Source organism: Saprolegnia parasitica, assembly GCF_000151545.1.
Source record: "Saprolegnia parasitica CBS 223.65 unplaced genomic scaffold supercont2.65, whole genome shotgun sequence".
Classification (NCBI taxonomy): Eukaryota; Oomycota; class Saprolegniomycetes; order Saprolegniales; family Saprolegniaceae; genus Saprolegnia; species Saprolegnia parasitica.
This window is the reverse complement of record NW_012156459.1, coordinates 30,231-46,977: the sequence shown is the minus strand read 5'-3', so window position 1 is coordinate 46,977 and position 16,747 is coordinate 30,231. Positions and strand designations below refer to the sequence as shown.

The 16,747-nt window shown below is 60.3% G+C and overlaps 8 protein-coding genes across 8 annotated transcripts in view; 5 read left to right on the top strand and 3 right to left on the bottom strand.

Moving 5' to 3' along the window:
* The window catches only part of SPRG_21025 (hypothetical protein), a gene marked incomplete at both ends in the record, with an annotated part of 2,936 nt that extends 385 nt beyond the window's left edge, over positions 1-2,551 (top strand). The window contains 2 exons of the mRNA XM_012350454.1: positions 28-1,367; positions 1,409-2,551. Of these exons, the coding sequence (XP_012205844.1) occupies positions 28-1,367; positions 1,409-2,551 (2,483 nt within the window). The remainder of the gene's footprint in view (positions 1-27; positions 1,368-1,408) is intronic.
* Positions 2,552-2,817: 266 nt separating this feature from the next.
* Positions 2,818-5,229, bottom strand: SPRG_11390 (TKL protein kinase; the record flags this gene model as incomplete). The annotated part of the gene is made up of 10 exons (XM_012350393.1): positions 2,818-3,104; positions 3,158-3,263; positions 3,318-3,603; positions 3,654-4,265; positions 4,319-4,384; positions 4,434-4,604; positions 4,653-4,718; positions 4,755-4,814; positions 4,868-4,936; positions 4,985-5,229. 10 exons carry the CDS (start codon positions 5,227-5,229, stop codon positions 2,818-2,820), a joined length of 1,968 nt encoding a protein of 655 aa, XP_012205783.1.
* Positions 5,230-5,701: 472 nt separating this feature from the next.
* On the top strand, positions 5,702-7,325 carry SPRG_11389 (CMGC/RCK/MAK protein kinase). Its single transcript, XM_012350392.1, has 4 exons — positions 5,702-5,810; positions 5,858-5,926; positions 5,987-6,146; positions 6,201-7,325. Coding segments are annotated over exons 3-4 (1,104 nt in total). The 5' UTR covers positions 5,702-5,810; positions 5,858-5,926; positions 5,987-6,144; the 3' UTR covers positions 7,303-7,325.
* Positions 7,326-8,169: 844 nt separating this feature from the next.
* On the top strand, positions 8,170-9,813 carry SPRG_11388 (hypothetical protein; the record flags this gene model as incomplete). Its single annotated transcript, XM_012350391.1, has 1 exon — positions 8,170-9,813. One exon carries the CDS (start codon positions 8,170-8,172, stop codon positions 9,811-9,813), a length of 1,644 nt encoding a protein of 547 aa, XP_012205781.1.
* A 901-nt stretch (positions 9,814-10,714) lies between these two features.
* On the top strand, positions 10,715-11,570 carry SPRG_11387 (hypothetical protein). The gene is made up of 2 exons (XM_012350390.1): positions 10,715-11,310; positions 11,361-11,570. The coding sequence occupies exons 1-2, from the start codon at positions 10,756-10,758 to the stop codon at positions 11,445-11,447; spliced, it is 642 nt and encodes a 213-aa protein (XP_012205780.1). The 5' UTR covers positions 10,715-10,755; the 3' UTR covers positions 11,448-11,570.
* Positions 11,571-12,174: 604 nt separating this feature from the next.
* SPRG_11386 (hypothetical protein) lies at positions 12,175-13,396 on the top strand (the record flags this gene model as incomplete). Its single annotated transcript, XM_012350389.1, has 4 exons — positions 12,175-12,239; positions 12,291-12,408; positions 12,462-13,028; positions 13,058-13,396. 4 exons carry the CDS (start codon positions 12,175-12,177, stop codon positions 13,394-13,396), a joined length of 1,089 nt encoding a protein of 362 aa, XP_012205779.1.
* A 444-nt stretch (positions 13,397-13,840) lies between these two features.
* On the bottom strand, positions 13,841-14,554 carry SPRG_11385 (hypothetical protein). The gene has a single exon (XM_012350388.1). It carries the CDS (start codon positions 14,516-14,518, stop codon positions 13,883-13,885), a length of 636 nt encoding a protein of 211 aa, XP_012205778.1. The 5' UTR covers positions 14,519-14,554; the 3' UTR covers positions 13,841-13,882.
* Positions 14,555-16,167: 1,613 nt separating this feature from the next.
* SPRG_11384 (hypothetical protein) lies at positions 16,168-16,746 on the bottom strand. Its single transcript, XM_012350387.1, has 3 exons — positions 16,505-16,746; positions 16,309-16,457; positions 16,168-16,255 (listed from the first exon to the last, which is right to left on the bottom strand). Exons 1-3 carry the CDS (start codon positions 16,637-16,639, stop codon positions 16,210-16,212), a joined length of 330 nt encoding a protein of 109 aa, XP_012205777.1. The 5' UTR covers positions 16,640-16,746; the 3' UTR covers positions 16,168-16,209.
* Between the last annotated feature and the right edge of the window lies 1 nt (position 16,747).

Here is a 16,747-nt window from a genome sequence, read left to right as displayed (position 1 = left end):
CTTGGCCCTGCCGCCGGCGCCAACCAGTCGGTGCTTTGCGGTCGGTCACGAACACTCCGTACCCGGTCCGTCCGGGCTTTGGCACGGTCGGCAAGAAGACGGTCGTGTGGGCGAACCACTTTCGCGTGGCCTTGAACCCGAACCACGGCGACGTGTACCACTACGACACGTCCTTCTCCATGGAAGGCAAAGCGCCGTTGAAGGAGCTGCCGCCCAAGCATCTCTGCGCCAAGGTGCTCATGCACTTGGTGACGCTTATGAAGACGGAAGTCCCGGGCGTGGCGGTCGTGACCGACTCAATCCGCAACCTCTACGCATCAACGCCGCTGCCGTTTGAGAAGCAGACGTTCAAGGTGACGTTTACGGACGACGAGCGCACGCAGACGTTTGACGTGGTCGTCAAGGCGACGGACGCGGTCGCGGTCCGGACAAGCCAGATTGCAGCGCTCTTTGCCGGCCGGCTCAACTATACGCCGTACGACGCGCTCCAGGCGCTGGACGTGGCCGCGCGCTACTCTGCGTCGCTGCGCTACACGGCGGTCGGGCGCAACTTTTTCAGCAACGTGAATGCGCAGTCGCTCGGCGAAGGCGCCATGATGTGGTACGGGTACCACCAGTCGCTACGCCCGACGCAGTCGCAGCTCACACTCAACATTGACATGGCCGCAACCGCGTTTGTCGAGGCGATGCCCGCGATCGACTTTATGCTCTCGACGTGCAACTGGTCGAGTCTGCCGCGGACGTGGGGCAAGGCGCAGCACTCGCTCGCCAACAAGATGTGGCGCGGCGTCAAGATCCAGGTGACGCACCGCGGCACGCAGAAGCGCACGGCGCGCGTGAATGGCCTCTCGCCCAAGTCGGCGACCGACTCGAAGTTTAAAGACCACGACGGCAACACGACGTCGGTCGCGGCCTACTTTCGCAAGCAGTATGGAGTGTCGCTGCGCCACCCGGAGCTGCCGTGCCTTCACATTGGCAACCCAACCAAGCAGCTCTACATGCCGATGGAGGTGTGCGTGACGATGGAAGGCCAGCGCCTTATGCGCAAGGTGAACGAGAACCAAGTCGCCAACATGATCAAGTTTACGTGCACGGCGCCCGAGGACCGTCGCCGCCGCATTGAAGCCCAAGTGCAGGGCGCGCATTTCGAGGCCGACAACAACCTCGAGGCCTTTGGCATGCGCGTGAGCCCGACGATGCTCTCGGTCGAGGCGCGCCAGCTGCCCGAGCCCGACATGGTGTACGGCAAGAACACGTTTGAGCGCCCGAGCAGCGGCCAGTGGAACATGCGCGCCAAGACGTTTCAGTCGCCGTCGGCGCTCAAGTCGTGCGCGATCATTAGCCTCTGCGACCCGCGCCGCATGCCGGTCGACGACATTTACGATTTCTTTGAGCAGTTTTCAAGCAGGCGAAAGAGCTGGGCATGGGCTCGATTGCGATGCCGCCGGTGCTGGTGCGCAATGGCCGCGACGCGCCGATCGAGGACCTCTTTTACGACGCGGTCCAAGCGGCCACCAAGCAGTACAAGGTGGCGCCGCAGATTGTGTTTTGCATTAGCCCGATGCAAGACGCGGGTCTTTATGGCGGTCTCAAGCGCGCGTCGGACGTGACGTTTGGCATTCCGTCGCAGTGCATGCTCTCCAAGCACATTCCGAAGAAGAACGCGCAGTACATTAGCAACGTGCTGCTGAAAGTCAACGCCAAGCTCGGTGGCGTCAACACGGTGTGCAAGGACCCGCTGCCGAAGCTGTCGCAAGCGCCCACGATTGTGTTTGGCGCGGACGTGACGCACCCGAGCCCGATGGACAAGACGCGGCCGTCGATTGCAGCGGTCGTTGCGTCGGTCGACCGCCACGCGGTCAAGTACGCGTCGGTGATGAAGGAGCAGGGCCACCGCGTCGAGCAGATCCAGGACCTCGAAGAGCTCGCGACCGACATGCTCAAGGCGTTTTACGCGGAAGCGCGCATGAAGCCGGCGCGGATTCTCTTTTACCGCGACGGCGTGAGCGAAGGCCAGTTCCAGATGGTGCTCGACTATGAGGTGACGGCGCTCCGCCGCGCCTGCGCCGCCCTCGAGCCGGGCTACGCGCCCGCGATTACGTTTGTGATTGTGCAGAAGCGGCACCACACGCGCTTCTTTGCGGGCAACGCGGCCGACGCGGACCGCAGCGGCAACGTGAAGGCGGGCACGGTCATTGACACTGGCGTGTGCCACCCGACCGAGCACGACTTTTACTTGATGAGCCACGCGGGGCTCCAAGGCACGAGCCGCCCGGCCCACTACCACGTGCTGCTCGATGAGATTGGCTTTACGGCCGACGAACTCCAGCTGCTCACGTTCCGCATGTGCTACACGTTTGTGCGCTGCACGCGCTCGGTGTCGATTGTGCCCGCGGCCTACTACTCGCACCTCGTGGCCTTTCGCGCGCGCTTTTTCCAGTTGGACGGCGGCAGCGACACGGCGTCGAACGCCAGCAGCGTATACAGCGAAGCCACGGGGCGTCTCTTGGAAGTGCATTCGAACCTGCGCCGCCGCATGTACTTTGTCTAGCCTCTTGATTTTTTCCCATGTCGAACATGGTTTTATCTCGAGTTGCAAATGCGATATGTTGACGAGTGCACTGTATAGTCGAGTGCATTGGTGTGGACCGGTACAGTAGGAGTGGGTTGGCGACAAGGGACCGCACTGCCTGGTGTCATGTCGTCGACGCATTGTGCATCATTGCGTTTCAAACACCTTTTCGATCGAGCCCTTGCACCCAGATGGCGGTAAGAAAGTTGTCATAAGTCGTGTCTTGATGATGTCGGAGGAGAACTCTACGGGTGCGCAGCAACGTCAACGACGGCCTCGCCAGTGTCTGCGAGCGCGAGGTGCAAGAGTCGCGACGCGACCGTGAGCGCTGTCGGGCGCCGGGCGGGCTCGGTACACAGGCAGTCGGCCGCCAACGAGCGCACCCACGCCGGACAGCTCGCTTGAAATGTCGGCGTGAGCTCCCCTGCGCACACGCGCTGCACGAGCGTCGCCTCGGCCAGCGGTTGTCCGTTGGGCCCAAGCACGTCAGCGTACGGCAGCGCATGCGTGTCGAGCTCCGAGAGCACGACGCCTACAAAAGCGTCGTCCTATTTCCACGAAATCCAGTAGTGTCTACCGGCCTACCAAACGAGTAGACGTCGGCGGCCGACGAGTAGTACTGTCCCTGCAGCACCTCGGGCGCGGTCCAGCGACTCGTGCCGACGCCGCACGTCATCGTCCCGTCCGCGTCCTAATGCCACCCACATGCGATAGTTCAATATTGCACGCACGCTCAAACTCGCACCTCGCGCGCGACGCCAAAGTCAGCGAGCTTCCACTCTGCCACGTCATGTCGGTAAAGGATGTTGCGGGACTTGATGTCGCGGTGGAGCACGTTCAGCGAGTGGATGTAGACGAGCGCGTCGACGAGGTGCGTCACGCACACGAGCTTGTCGGTCCACGGAAACGGCGCGTCGTCGAGCAGCCGGGTGCGCAGGTCGCCGCCGTCCATGTACTCTTGGAGGCAGACCACGTCGGCGGGCTTGGTCCACGCAACGCCGACGAGCCGCACGATGTGACGGCAGTCGAGGCTACTCGGTAGTCAGTCGATCGAGCGAAAAAATGAGATAGTAGAAAGTACATGGAGAGGAGAAGGATCTCATCGAGGAAGCTCTCGACGTTGGACGCGGAAATCTTGTGTGGCGAAAGCGTCTTGAGCGCGACCGTGTCGGTGCGGTACGTGCCTTGATACACGGCGCCATGGCCGCCTTCCGCGACGAACGCTCCGACCTGAATCTCGCCAACCTCGACGCGGTGCAGCTGCAATTGGCCGAGCTTGGCCCGGAGATCGTCGTCGTCGGCGTCCAAGTCCGTCGACCGGTCCGAGAACGACGGAAACGTAATCGTTCGCGTCGGTCGTTTCTTGTCGTCGTCGATCGTGGCCTTGTGGGCTGCCGCCCGGCGTTGGTGACGCCGCGTGACAAAGGCGACGACGACGACGACGACGACGACGGCAAGAAGGATCCACGGCAGGACGTTGGTGGTCTGTGTCGGCGCCTGAATGACGGCGGGCTGCGTGACGCACGCCGTATAGTTGGTCTGCAGCACGGCGATGGCGCCGCCGGTTGCATTGCACGCCGACGCATTGAGGGTGGTCGAGCCGAGAAGCAACTGGCCTGGCCGAAGACCGTTGAGCGTCTCGTACGACGACTGCGACAAGGACAGCGTGGTGAGGTGGCAATCCGAGCAGTTGCTATTAGCATCCATCGACAGATGTGAGGACTCGCTTCTTGGAGGTGCGCATACAAGAGGTCGACGGTCGACGAGAAGTTGACGTTCTGGATCGTCTTGAGGGGGTTGCCGCTAAAGTACCTAGTACACATCTCCGATGACGAGACTGTGGTCATCGTAAATGTCATACAGTCGCTTGGTGTCGAGCGTGAGGTTGACCAGTTGCTCAATGCGGTTGTTCTCCAGGACGCTAGAGCCGCCATGAGGTAGGTGCTCGGACCACTCATACGTGACGACGTACAGTGCAAAGGTCGGAATCGGGATCGCCGCCATGTCCGTGAGCAAGTTGTTGTCGGCCCAGCTACAGACACATGCTTGATGTCTCTCGTAGCATCCCAATAGGACGTACAATTCGGACATACGTTTGGCCAAATGCATTGTCGGGAGGCGCGTGAGGCGATTGAAGCGCAAGTACCTAGCCACGGTCATGCAATGCGGTCGGAAGCAGTACGCACAGCTCGCTGAGGGTGGCATCGGCGGCAGCGCGCTCACGTTGCATCGCTCGACGCCGCTAGACAACCGTGGTATGAGCCATCGCGTTCGCCGCGCAGCGTTGCCGGATACAAGACGAAGAGGTAGGGCGGGAACTGGAAGCTCTCGTCAAAGACCAAGCGGGGACTGTTTTCAAAAAACCTGTGCACAAATGGACACCATGGTATCGAGCACAGAGCGGGGACGTACAGGCGGCTGCCGCTGTACGCAGAGAGGTCGCCGACGCGCGAGACGTTGGCGACACGCGACTTGGTCGTCAGCATCGCGACGGCCATCGTGCTGCACGTGCGGTCGACGTAGCAGAGCGTGCTGCCGGTGCCTTCGCAGGACGAGCCTGCGACCAGCGTTAGAGTTGGCGCCGACGCATTGGGGCAAAGCGTCTCGCTGGCCACGGCCGTCGCGAGGAGCAGGAGCGCTGTCGTCGTCGACCACATCCCGACACACCGTATCCGTATGATTGGCATCATGCATTGGCACAGTTGTCCGGATAACATAGCTGTCCGGATAACATTTCAGGTTGTGGCCAAGACATGGACGTCAAAGAGTGCATCCGCAACGCCTGACATGTAGGACCAGAGCTTGTGTTGCAGCGCTCAGAAGCCCACTCTTTCCTCTTCGTCTTCTCGGCTAACCGGGTCGCACGCTGCTCCTCAGTTTGGACGAATCGCACGCTGTCGAGAGTTTTTTCTTCTGCAGAGCTCGGACGAGCTACACCCTGGTAGCTACGCGAGGTGCTAGCAAGGTCATTCCTGCATTGGTATGGCCCGGATGCTACCGGTACGTACCGGCAAGGGGCCTGGTGAACTGGGATCGCCTCTCTTTTTTAAATCGAGAATGCTTTCAAACGTTATCTAATCCTGCGGTTTCCCAACGAAACGGCGGGTTAAAAAAAGCGTCGGCTCAGTGGGCAAAAGGGCGGCGACGGGGCATGAACCGGTACAAGATCACGAAGCAGCTCGGCGACGGGACGTACGGCTCGGTGCTCAAGGCCGTGAACCGGACGTCGGGCGAAGTCGTACGCCTCCATGCGCATGAGGACGAGACGGAAGACGATGCATGTAGGTGGCGGTCAAGAAGATGAAGAAGAAATTCTACACGTGGGAAGAGTGCATGGCACTGCGGGAGGTCAAGGTAGACCATGCATACGACGACGACGAGGTAGATGATGCTCATCACGTGGATGACGCCTAGTCGCTCAAGAAGCTCAACCACCCCAACATCATCAAGCTCAAGGAAGTGATCCGCGAGAACGACGAGCTCTTCTTCGTGTTTGAGTTTATGGAAAACAACTTGTACGAGACGATGAAGAAGCGCGACCGCCATTCCCCGAGTCCAAGATCCGCAACCTCATGTACGATCTCGTCGTCCTACCATGCACATGATTGATGTGGTCGATGGGATGTAGGTACCAGATGCTCCAAGGCCTAGCGTTCATGCACAAGCACAGCTTCTTCCATCGGGACATCAAGCCTGAAAACATGCTCGTCAAGGGCGACGTCGTCAAGGTCGCCGACTTTGGCCTTGCGCGCGAGATCCGATCACGGCCGCCGTTCACAGACTACGTCTCGACGCGGTGGTACCGTGCGCCCGAGGTGCTACTGCGCTCGACGACGTACAACTCGCCAATCGACGCCTGGGCCATGGGCTGCATCATGGCCGAGATGTTTACGTTGCGACCACTCTTCCCCGGCTCGAGCGAAGGCGACCAAATTTACAAGATCTGCTCCGTGCTCGGGAACCCGACGCACGCGAGCTGGCCCGAGGGCATGAAGCTCGCCGCACAAATGAACTACCGCTTCCCGCAGTTCGTCTCAACGTCGCTCGCGTCGATCATTCCGCACGCCAGTCCGGAAGCCATCCAGCTCATGCAAGACTTTCTCAAGTACGACCCGAACCAACGACCAACGTCGAGCCAAGCGCTGCAATATCCGTTCTTCCAAGTGAACGCCAACATCCCGCCGACGATCCCCACCCCCAACGCTCCACAACAGACCACGTCGCTGGCGGGTACGTTCACGCCCGTGGACAAGTCGCCCTCGACCACCCCTGGCGGGGCCCAAAAGACGCCGTCCTCCACGACCTACGGCCCGTACCCGCCGCCCACCTTTCAGCCGGCCCAACCCAGTGAAAACTACCCGGCCAACGCCAATTATCGCTCGAGCAATAGCGTCAACTCGGCGTCGGGCAAGGCCGCACCGCGTAATACGATCGCGGCCGCGGGCAACACGATGTTTGGCAGCTCGTCGCTCGAGCCGCTACCGCCGCCGAGTGGCGGCCCCGACAATGCGAGCGTGCCCGGCAGTCGGTACACGCGCCAAGCACGGTATGCGCCCGGCATGGGTGCTGCGACCGAGAACAACGACGCCAACAACCCCGACTCGCTCTTCTCTGGCGGGAAGCGACCGTTCCAGTCCAGCTACAACCCGACCGCGCCGATCAAGCCGATCGCCGCAACAACGACCACTGGCGGGCTGGGGTCCCAGATGTACAGCCGACACAACTTTTAGCGCTCGCCACGTCGCTGTTTAGCCACCGATTGCGACGCGGTCTCGTGTGTGTCTTGGATCTTCTTCTCGATTTGGTTTCTAAACAGATGATGCTTTCGGTTCGTGTCTCGACGACAAGCAAACGAGAGGGATAGGCACAGGGGTAGGGGCAGCAGAAAAGAAGAAGAAGGAAATAATAATCATCATCATCATCATCAAGGTGATAGCACGACGACATCGCACGCTAGCGCACTCGACGAATCTCGGTGCAGCGCCAGGCGCGTCCACTGGTCTCGGCTACACTGGAAAGGCGTATGTGATGATTCGACCGGACGTTTCTCTTCTTGAGAGCGGTTCCAACGTCGGCAGCTCGCAGCAGCGCCTGTCGTGGAATCGAACGCGCCGACGTCCAGAGAGACGCACGTCGCGCTGCCATGTGTCTCGCGCACCTGCGGTTATCTTCAACGATACGACACCACATGCCACGCTGGACCCGCTCGTGGGAGACGGTGGCATCGCCACTTCCACTCCCGAGAAGCGATGCTTTTCACAGCAAATTTGCACTGCATCATCGCAGTGCACGCCGGCGCTGACGGCGTCGGTGGCGGCGCAGTTGACTCCGTTGCACAAACGGGCGCGATCGTCCCACGCCGTTGCTAGCACCAAATCCACGTGGCCACGACGCCGTGGCACCCGTTATCCTAGATATATGCATCGTCGACGCTGTCTAAATAGCCAAGGATGTACGAGCATACAGGTAAAGCACCGCTTCTGCTCACCCTTCTTCTGGCTCTTGCGCGCTCTGTCACGTGGCACTTCACGGTGGGATTTTGAACTATCGGCTTTTCACAAATTTCCGCAGTGCGCAATATTTTGGGTTCAGCAGCCATGCCGATCGGGCTCAGCACGCCAACGCAGAGTGCCCACCACTCGCTGTACTGGTCGAGCCGCAAGCCGGCCGCCGCGGCCACAACGACGAACGGACCATGGGGCTTCTCGACCAAGATTGCCGACCTCTCGGCGTCGCAGCTCGGGCGTCGCGGCCGGAAGCTCGGGCGCTTCATGCACGACGCGATCCGGCGCGAGAACGACGCGGTCCAGCTCAAGCGCGTGCAGTACGGCAGCCGCACCAAGGTCAGCATCACAGCCGACAGCAAGGCCCACGTGCAGTACGTCCATTGCGCGCAGGTGCTGCCAGCGTCCTTGGACGAGGTGCTGCGTCTCTTCTGGACGCCGCAGTGGACGTCGACGGACGCGCTGTGGCGCGCTGTCTTTGCCGATGACACGTCGTACGTTCGGTCACGCGCCCAGAGCGGCGCGACTTGCTCCGAGCCGGACGCGGAAGCTTCGTCGTCGTCGTCGTCGTCGTCCACGACGATCTCGACGCCGACCGCGCGCTTGGCACACTCGACCGAGACGCTCTCGGCCGGACTGCACCGTCTTCGGTACGAAGAGAGCGGGCGAACGCAGCTCTTTGGGACCAAGTCCAAGCCCAAGATGAAGGAGCTTTTGTTTCTCGAGCACTTTGCGCGCCTCGACGACGGCAGCTACCTCTGGCTCGTCAAGTCCATCGACGATCCCGATGCGCTCGTGCTAACACCGCCGATCCGCCGACTGCAAAGCCTCATGATGGCCTGCCACATGGAAGCGGTTGGCGATCGGACGCGTCTGAGCTTTCTCGGCGGCTACTGCTTTGTCGACGGCCTCCAGGACGCCGCCAAGCGCTTCCTCGTCCGCGCCGCCGACGCCTGGGACCACATTCCTCGCCTCGTTGTCGCGAGTCGCCTCGCCGACTACCTCGTCGAGCCGGCGCTGCATGCAGCCGGCGATTGCTCTCTCCAAGACGGCTGTCGCGTGTGCTTGACCGCGTTCAGCGTGTTTTTGCCCGCAGTCGCTTGTCGTCTCTGCGACCACGACGTCTGCGCCTCGTGCTCGGTCTTGGAGACGACGCGCGAGACTGCGATCGCGCTGCGTATTTGCACGTCGTGTGTCGATGCCATCAAAGAGTGGTCGCCCATCCGCCACCGGCGACGGCCCGCCATTCTCTCGTCGCCTGCTGCCCGGCGGCGCGCTTGCTCCAGCACCCAGCTCCGCGCACTCTCGTCCGATTTGGAGCTCGCGATCCTCCTCCAGATAATGGCCGCAATCACAGCCAAGGCCGTAGCTTGCAGTAGCGCCAGCGTACACCTGGCGACACGAGACGGCGTCCGGCTGGTGGCGAGCATCGGGCCAGTGTCCGACGACGCGCTCGTGGCCCGCGCGATCGACGCCGGCGGTAGCGTCGTTGTCGACGTCTTGGATGACACGACGCTGTCATTGCCGCTCCCCGCCGACGTACGCTCTTACCGCGGCCAAGCCATCTACCTCTCGGACGGTGTCTGCATTGGCGCCGTATCGGTGGCCGACGCCGCGCCGCGCCACCTCGACACGCCGGGCGACGAGCACTTTAAAGCGTTCGCCGAGACCGCGGCCCGGCTCATTCGCGCGTGGCCATCCATGATCGTGACAAAGCAGCGTAGTAGCTGCAGGTAGTCGTCGTAGAGAATCAAACGTCTGAGGTTGAAGGTGGTTGCATCTGATTTGGCCTGGAAATAAGTTGCACAGAGAGCACTGCCGTGCCGATCGCTCGCCGCAACCTCGGACGACAGAGCAAGGCGGCGGCGCTGGCTACTACTGCGCGGGTACCTCTGCCATGCTGCTACCCTGCCGCCGGGAACGGCCGCCGGGCCGACCACAAGAACCACTTTCGGCGTCCAAAATATATTTCATTTTAATTCCAGTATCAGGCTGAAAATTCCATTGCGCCGACGCAGCTGCGTCTGGAAAAAACGTAGTTAAACATTCGCGCAAAACCAGTCCGTCATCACGTTAAACGTTAAACCGAAACGTTTAGCGCCATTGAAACCGCAGAATACGTTTCGATAAGCTCACAAGATCCACAGGTTGGTGGCTGTAGCGACATTGCATTGCTACTTCGAGGTGTCGCTTGCAGGCATCGCCAGTGCTTTGTTTGCGCTTGCGAGCAACGTAGTTGGAAAACAAACAAATATGCCGATTCACGTTGCTGCGTACCGGTCACGGTTGGTGGTGATGACCCCACGATTCGTTCTCTGCTTGAGGCCGGTGTTGGCTGCAGCAAGGAACACGTATGAAGCCAATGCGCCTCTACAGAAGCAGTTCTGGGCCATATAGCGCTGTGCGGCGCATGCACTTGATGTGTGTTCCCATGTGCTCTACTTGGCGAGGCGTCCGCGGCCACAAGAAGCCGCGGCGCGCCGGTAAAACGCAATGCGTCTTACGCGTTAAAGACCGCCGACTTGCAGTTTGTATACCGGAAACGGGATTGCCAAGGTTCAACCAGATCGGCCAATCATATGGTCGATTGGTCCACCATACAAATTCCAAGGCAAAAGGGCAGCTGTGGGTTTATTTCGATTTTCGTCGACAAGTTGAACCGCGGGCAGCGGCAGCAGCATGACGATGACCGACTTTGAGATGGACGAGTCAGACGTCCTCTTCGGCGGTGGCGACGACGACCTCTCGATGGACCTCGAGCCCGACATGGACTACCTCCTCGACGACCAGGTGCTACAGAAGCTCAAGGAACCCGCGGGCCATGCGATCCCGGTCGCGCGCGCGGTCGTCGACGCGCGGCCCGAGACCGACCAGCTTCTGCGGAGCCAGTCGATGCCCAACAAGTCGTTCCTATCGGGCGACGAGCAAAAGTGGCGCATGAAGTATCTGAGCCGGCTGCACATCGCCAACGGCGGCGACGAGCCAACGCGCCACGAGCGACGCAGCCCGACCGAGACCGAGACGCGGCGGCTGCGCGCCATGTCGATGGCGCACCCGTCATCCGGCCCGATCCAGATCCCGCTGCATCCATCGTCCACGCCGACGCAGTCGACCGTGCCGATGGTGCCACTGCCCCACGGTCGCAAACCGTCGTACGATAGTGAGTACGACGACGCGGACCGGTACCGGCGGCATTTAGACCGCTTTGACAGCATGGAGAAGGACGACGACCAGGTATATCGGCGTGTCCAAGAAGGTGGTATCTCATCCTCGGCTGTGTCTAGTTCATTCCTCCGCATCAAATGATCGACCGAGGCTGCTTCTCGCTCGGCATGAAGCATCACTTCAGACAAAAGCCAGGCAACATCTAGTCGCCTGCAAGCTCTCACATATATATAAACCGTTGGTAGTTGCTATTTCCTCCGTGTCCAGCAAATGGCGGCAACGAGATCCTCCCCTTGGCGTTTCTACGCTGGTCCTTACGTACAGCGCCACCACCTGGCACATACAGTGTACCTCTCTCAGCGCGGACCGATCGGCTGCATCGCGGTCGCGAGGGTGGTGACTGGGTCATCCCGACGCACGCACGCCCGTACGTCATCCCGCCCAGCTCTTTTGCCCACGAAGAGCACTGGAGCCAGCGGCCAAGCCATGAGCTCCAAGAGGCCATCATACTGCCCAAAGTGATATGCTCAACGATTCCCACTGCCCAACGACATCTGCTGCTTCGCTTGCAGCAGCATGAGGCTGCGGCGGAGGAGGAAGGGGCAGTGCTCGTGACCAGTCAAGCTTGCACGAGGCGCTGCTACGTACCCCATCGTCATCTACGACCTCGCAAACCTGCATGTTGATGTGGTCGTTCGATTCCAGCCGGCGACGACGACGAGACAGCAACCCGCGAGCAGGATGGGCGTGCAGCGACCACCCGTACACTATTCACAACGCAGTCGGAAATAGAGTTGGAAAATGCAATTGATGAGTTTTCATACTATTTCGTACTTAATGGACACAGAAATACTGTGATTCTGTTACGCTTCCAGTGTTATAACGCTGCCACGCGCCAGCGCTCATAGTGTGACCAACGCGAGAGGAAGCAGCATGGCCGACGACGCTGGCGACGTGCTGTACGAGGGCCTCCTGCAGCTGCGCTTCGCGCTCTCCTTGTACCTACATCTCACCCATGCAGCTCTCCGTCGTCTGATGCATCTACGTAGCCAAGAGTACTATTGCGTCTTCACGGACACGGGCGTGCTGCGGCTGTACGCTGACGAAGCCTCGGCCACCGCCCGCCCCGGCACGACGGTCAAGCAGACGCGTGTCATCAAGGTTAAGGTACGCCGCCGATGCATGTACCTCATACGCAGCGCGCTCACGCTGCCACGTAGGAGTGGAGCGGCGAAACGATGTTTGGGGCCCACGAAAACTCGTTCAAGATCGTGACGCAAAAAGGGAGCGAGGTGCCGGCGGCCGCACGCAACCGCATCGAAGGCACGCTGTGGGTCAAGTCGATCACTGCGGTGACCGAGCCCGAGAGCCACGAGGGGCTCAAGCTCCAGAAGCACAAGCGCAAGGCGGCGCGTGCGCTCGAGAAGGAGAAGAAGCGCCAAGAAGAGTACGAGGCGCGGGCCAAGGCCCACCGCGCGCTGCCCACCGTGCCATCGGGCAAGCCAGACGTGCCGCCGATCTCGTACTTGACCGACCCGCGCCGGACGCGGCTGGACGCACGCAACTTTCCCAAGTACCGTGAACACCTCAAGGCCCACAAGATCGAGACGCGCTTGACGGCGTCGCTCGACGAGGCCAAGAAGGAGGACGAGAAGAAGAAGAAGAAATCCAAGCGAAAAAAGAAGATGACGACGACGACGACACGGACGACCTCGACGCGCCGACCTCGGACGTACCGCCGCCGCCACCGTCGTCGTCGTCGTCGTCGGTGCCGCTGCCTGCCCCCGGTGCCATCGACTTTGAAATGTGCGCCAAGTTCAACAACCTCCTCAAGCTCGGGCTCTCCCACGACGAAGTCAAGAATTTCATGACGGCCGAAGGCCACTCACCGGCGGTGCTCAACCAAACGAGTCTGTATTTAAGCCAGTCGTCGCTCGCAGCGCCGAGCCAGACACCAGCGCCCGCCGCACCGCCGAAAGCACCGGGCTCGCCTTTGAAGAAAGCCCGTAAATCCAGAACGCCGCATGGTATGTCCCCGGCTTCGCAAATGACGTCCGCACCGGCGCCTGTAGCGCAAGCTCCGCCGTCACCCCCTGCACGCAAGTCGCTCCTGGATCAAATCCGATCCGGCTTTCGCTTTAAAAAGAAAACATAATGTTACTGGTAGATCGCCATGGGACTGTCTTATTCTGATAGCCTTCTCTACGTTGTGGTATGGCGCGAGACGAGTGCGTGCATGCAACCAGGGGGTAGCACACCGAGGGCCGCGTGTGGGTGCGGTGGTGCGGACACATTGAGAAGCTATGAGATCTTTAGCGCTGCACAGAGCTTGGCGGCCACTGGAAAACATGAAGATGCGCATCCGACCCGTCCCATCGAGCCCGTCACGAGCCCACAAGCATGAGCTCTACGGTGCCACGCTGCTAGCCGTCGGTAGTGGATGACATGACGTCGGACAAGACACGTTTGACGGTCGGTCAAGTGGCTAATAGTCGATGACCCACTTTAAAATAAACCCCATGAGGTAAGTACGGTAACTTAGAGCATCTCCAACGCGCCACTGCTATAGCTATAGCTAACCGCGTTACCCCCTGAACAACTGACAAGACACGTTTGATTACACAAAGTACAGAAGAGTCCTCTAAACGGACTCGATGTAGGTGGCCTCGATACGCGTGTCGGTTCGGCGCACGCTCTGCAGGATGACGTATGTCCCTGCTGTCTGGAGCGCCTGCAGAAAGGCTGCGACGACGAACGAGGTGGCATTGGGCGCCACAGACGACATGACGATGGCGGCGACCGTGAAGAGGCCTGCAAACACGACATCGAGGCGCAGCTGGAACTGGAGAACCTCCTCAGCTCGCTTGCGCGTAAAGATGTCTTCGCTGGAGACGGACGGCGCCCTCGGGCTCACAAACCGAAGCGACGTGGCCTGCACGACGGCGGCGAGGAAGAGAAAGACAATCGCAACGTACGCAGCCGCGCACGTCGACGCCGAGCACTCGGGCAAGACGGGGCTCAAGGCGAGCCACGCGCCGGCAATGAAGAGCGTCAAGGCGCCGGCGACGCCCGTGAAGCGCTTGACGTTGTAGCTGTACGACATGTCCATGATGGAGAAGTAGAGCACCATGCACGCGACGCCACCTGCGACTTTGCCTGCGATCGCGTCCTTGAAGGGCACGGTGGCCGCACTCGCGATGAGCGCGCAGACGCCGACGGCCTTGCGCCCGATGGACTCGCGCTTGTACAGCACCGTCTCGCTATCGCCGGCCAGCATCCTTTCGAGTTCGGATCAGACGAACGCCAGTGCAGCTTCAAGGTTTTAGTGGATTGACGCATATTGTCCAAGAACGTTAAACGGCCGACACTGTCGCCCAGTACGTCATTTGCCCGAAAAAGCGCGTGGAAACGCCTGTGGCAGCTAATGATATGCCAAAGACACCGTTGTTCAGCCTCGCAGAGCGTTGCGATTGATCCTCGCGTGCGGACGCGACGTAAAAAACGCGTTAAATGTATTGGTTAAACACCCAGATTGCCGTTTGGTTTTGATAGGCAGGCGCGCCTTCCGGATAAACGGCCAATCGTGATGGACCATCATTCTGAATCACAGCGCTTGGATGGCTCATCCCTTGCCACCAAGCTGAGACCTTGCTATCGATGGCTTGTCGTCGATCCGGGCGCAAGGCCATCGTACCGAGTTCGGGCGTATGTCGCTTGCCCGGTGCACCATGGCCATGACCACCTTCTTCGCTAGCCGTGGGCTCCACCGACTGCCTGGGACTGGGCGCGGCTTGGTCTTGGGATGCAGCGTTGAAATCTCCGTGCCGTTGTGTACTGGTCTGAAGCCATCATCGAACAAGGCCGTTGGAGATTGTTCGGTACATGAGCTCATCACAGCCTGCCAGCACACAGGCATCCGGATACAGCAATCGAATCCACGAGTGTTGGCACTGGTGCATTCTTCACCAAGCCATGACGGCGACGGGCGACCGCAGGGTCTGCTGCTTCTTCGCGTCGCAGCGCAGTTCTTGCTTGTGTGCTTCCTTGTGCCAGCGCGGCACGTCGTTCTCTACTCTCAATGCGAGGCACACGCGGAATGGAGTGGCTCGAGCAGCCGTTGGAATGCTGCCGCCTCATCGTCGACGGGAGCGGTGGTTGCCCATGTACAGCTCGCTCTTGCGACGATGACGACGCAGCCTTTTTTAACAGCTGCTCGGGCCACTCCATTCCGCGCGCACATACTTTCCAGCTCTGCTTGACGTCACCACAAGTGGTAACGGGTAGGAGCACTACGACGATCTGGAAGTTGCTCTGGCTAAAGATGTAGCTAGAAAGTGCAAGTGGACGACGTCAGATTGAGAGCCAAAACGAGAGAAGCCACTTTGCGTCGCGGGTGGCAGGACACGCCGCCCGCTTCTTAGACCCGACCGAGGCACCCCGTTTTTTAGGCCGCGCCAAGATCGCGTTGCCGATCGTCCTACACCGCGACATCCAGTCGTTGACGCCGCCTCAGTCGCTGGCGTCTCTGGATGACCTCAACAAGCTGCATAGCTTTGTCACCGACGGCGACGCTTGGAAAGCCTTTACACAGTGTGTCGTCATCACCCGCGGCCATACTCGAAAGCAGACACTTGCTGACTGTCTTCCCCGGGCCTTGCGAGGTGGTTCCAGTCCTGGCACACCGAGCGGCCTTCGCACGCGCGCACCAGAAAGCAAGATAAGAACTGAATTAGTCCAGGAGCCGGCCCCACGAGCCGCGACTCCCGCTTATCCGTACATCGAAGGTTAGTCGTTCTTTCGAAGATCGACGTTTACTCATGCACCGGCGGATAGCCTTGGTCGATCCGTTCCGTGCACATCACTTGCCTTGTGGGGATGGTGCCAGGATGGTGGGATACCTTGTTGCGTTGTTGGCTGATGAAGTTCTGATGATATCAAGGACGTCAATAAACAGGAATACAAATACGACTACGCGGGTGTTTTGGTCTTTCGCTGGAGTAAGTTCTTGGAGAGCCTACGTCCAAATGGTGGTTCGTGAGATCCATTTTGCGGGGTCAGGGCGCGTACACGGCGAGCTTGTCCCGAAGCGGCAACGACGGAATGCCGCTCTCGACCTGATTGCTCCGCGCGCCACTTGTAAGCTCATTGTCGAGGTCCGCCATTGAGCTTTCACTCACGGACCGACGGCGTCGCCGCACACTCGGGGGACCATCAAGCTACAACGCCGCCGTGATGCATCTGCGCTGTTGTTAGAGACACGCACCTCGGGACGTTCGATCGACCCGCAGATCATCATTTCCAGCTGCCGCGTGGCCGAGGCTCGCTTCGCTGGCGCTGTCTCGACCAAGAGATCCACGCCCCGGACGTCGTCGGTGGTGCGGTCGACGTCGATGGCCATCACGACCTGGCGGCGCGCATGGGTGGTCACCACTGGCGCCGGAAACTGCCACGTGATAATGCGCGTCAGTGCCGAGGCATCGCGGCCAAGGCACGCCCGTAGCGACGA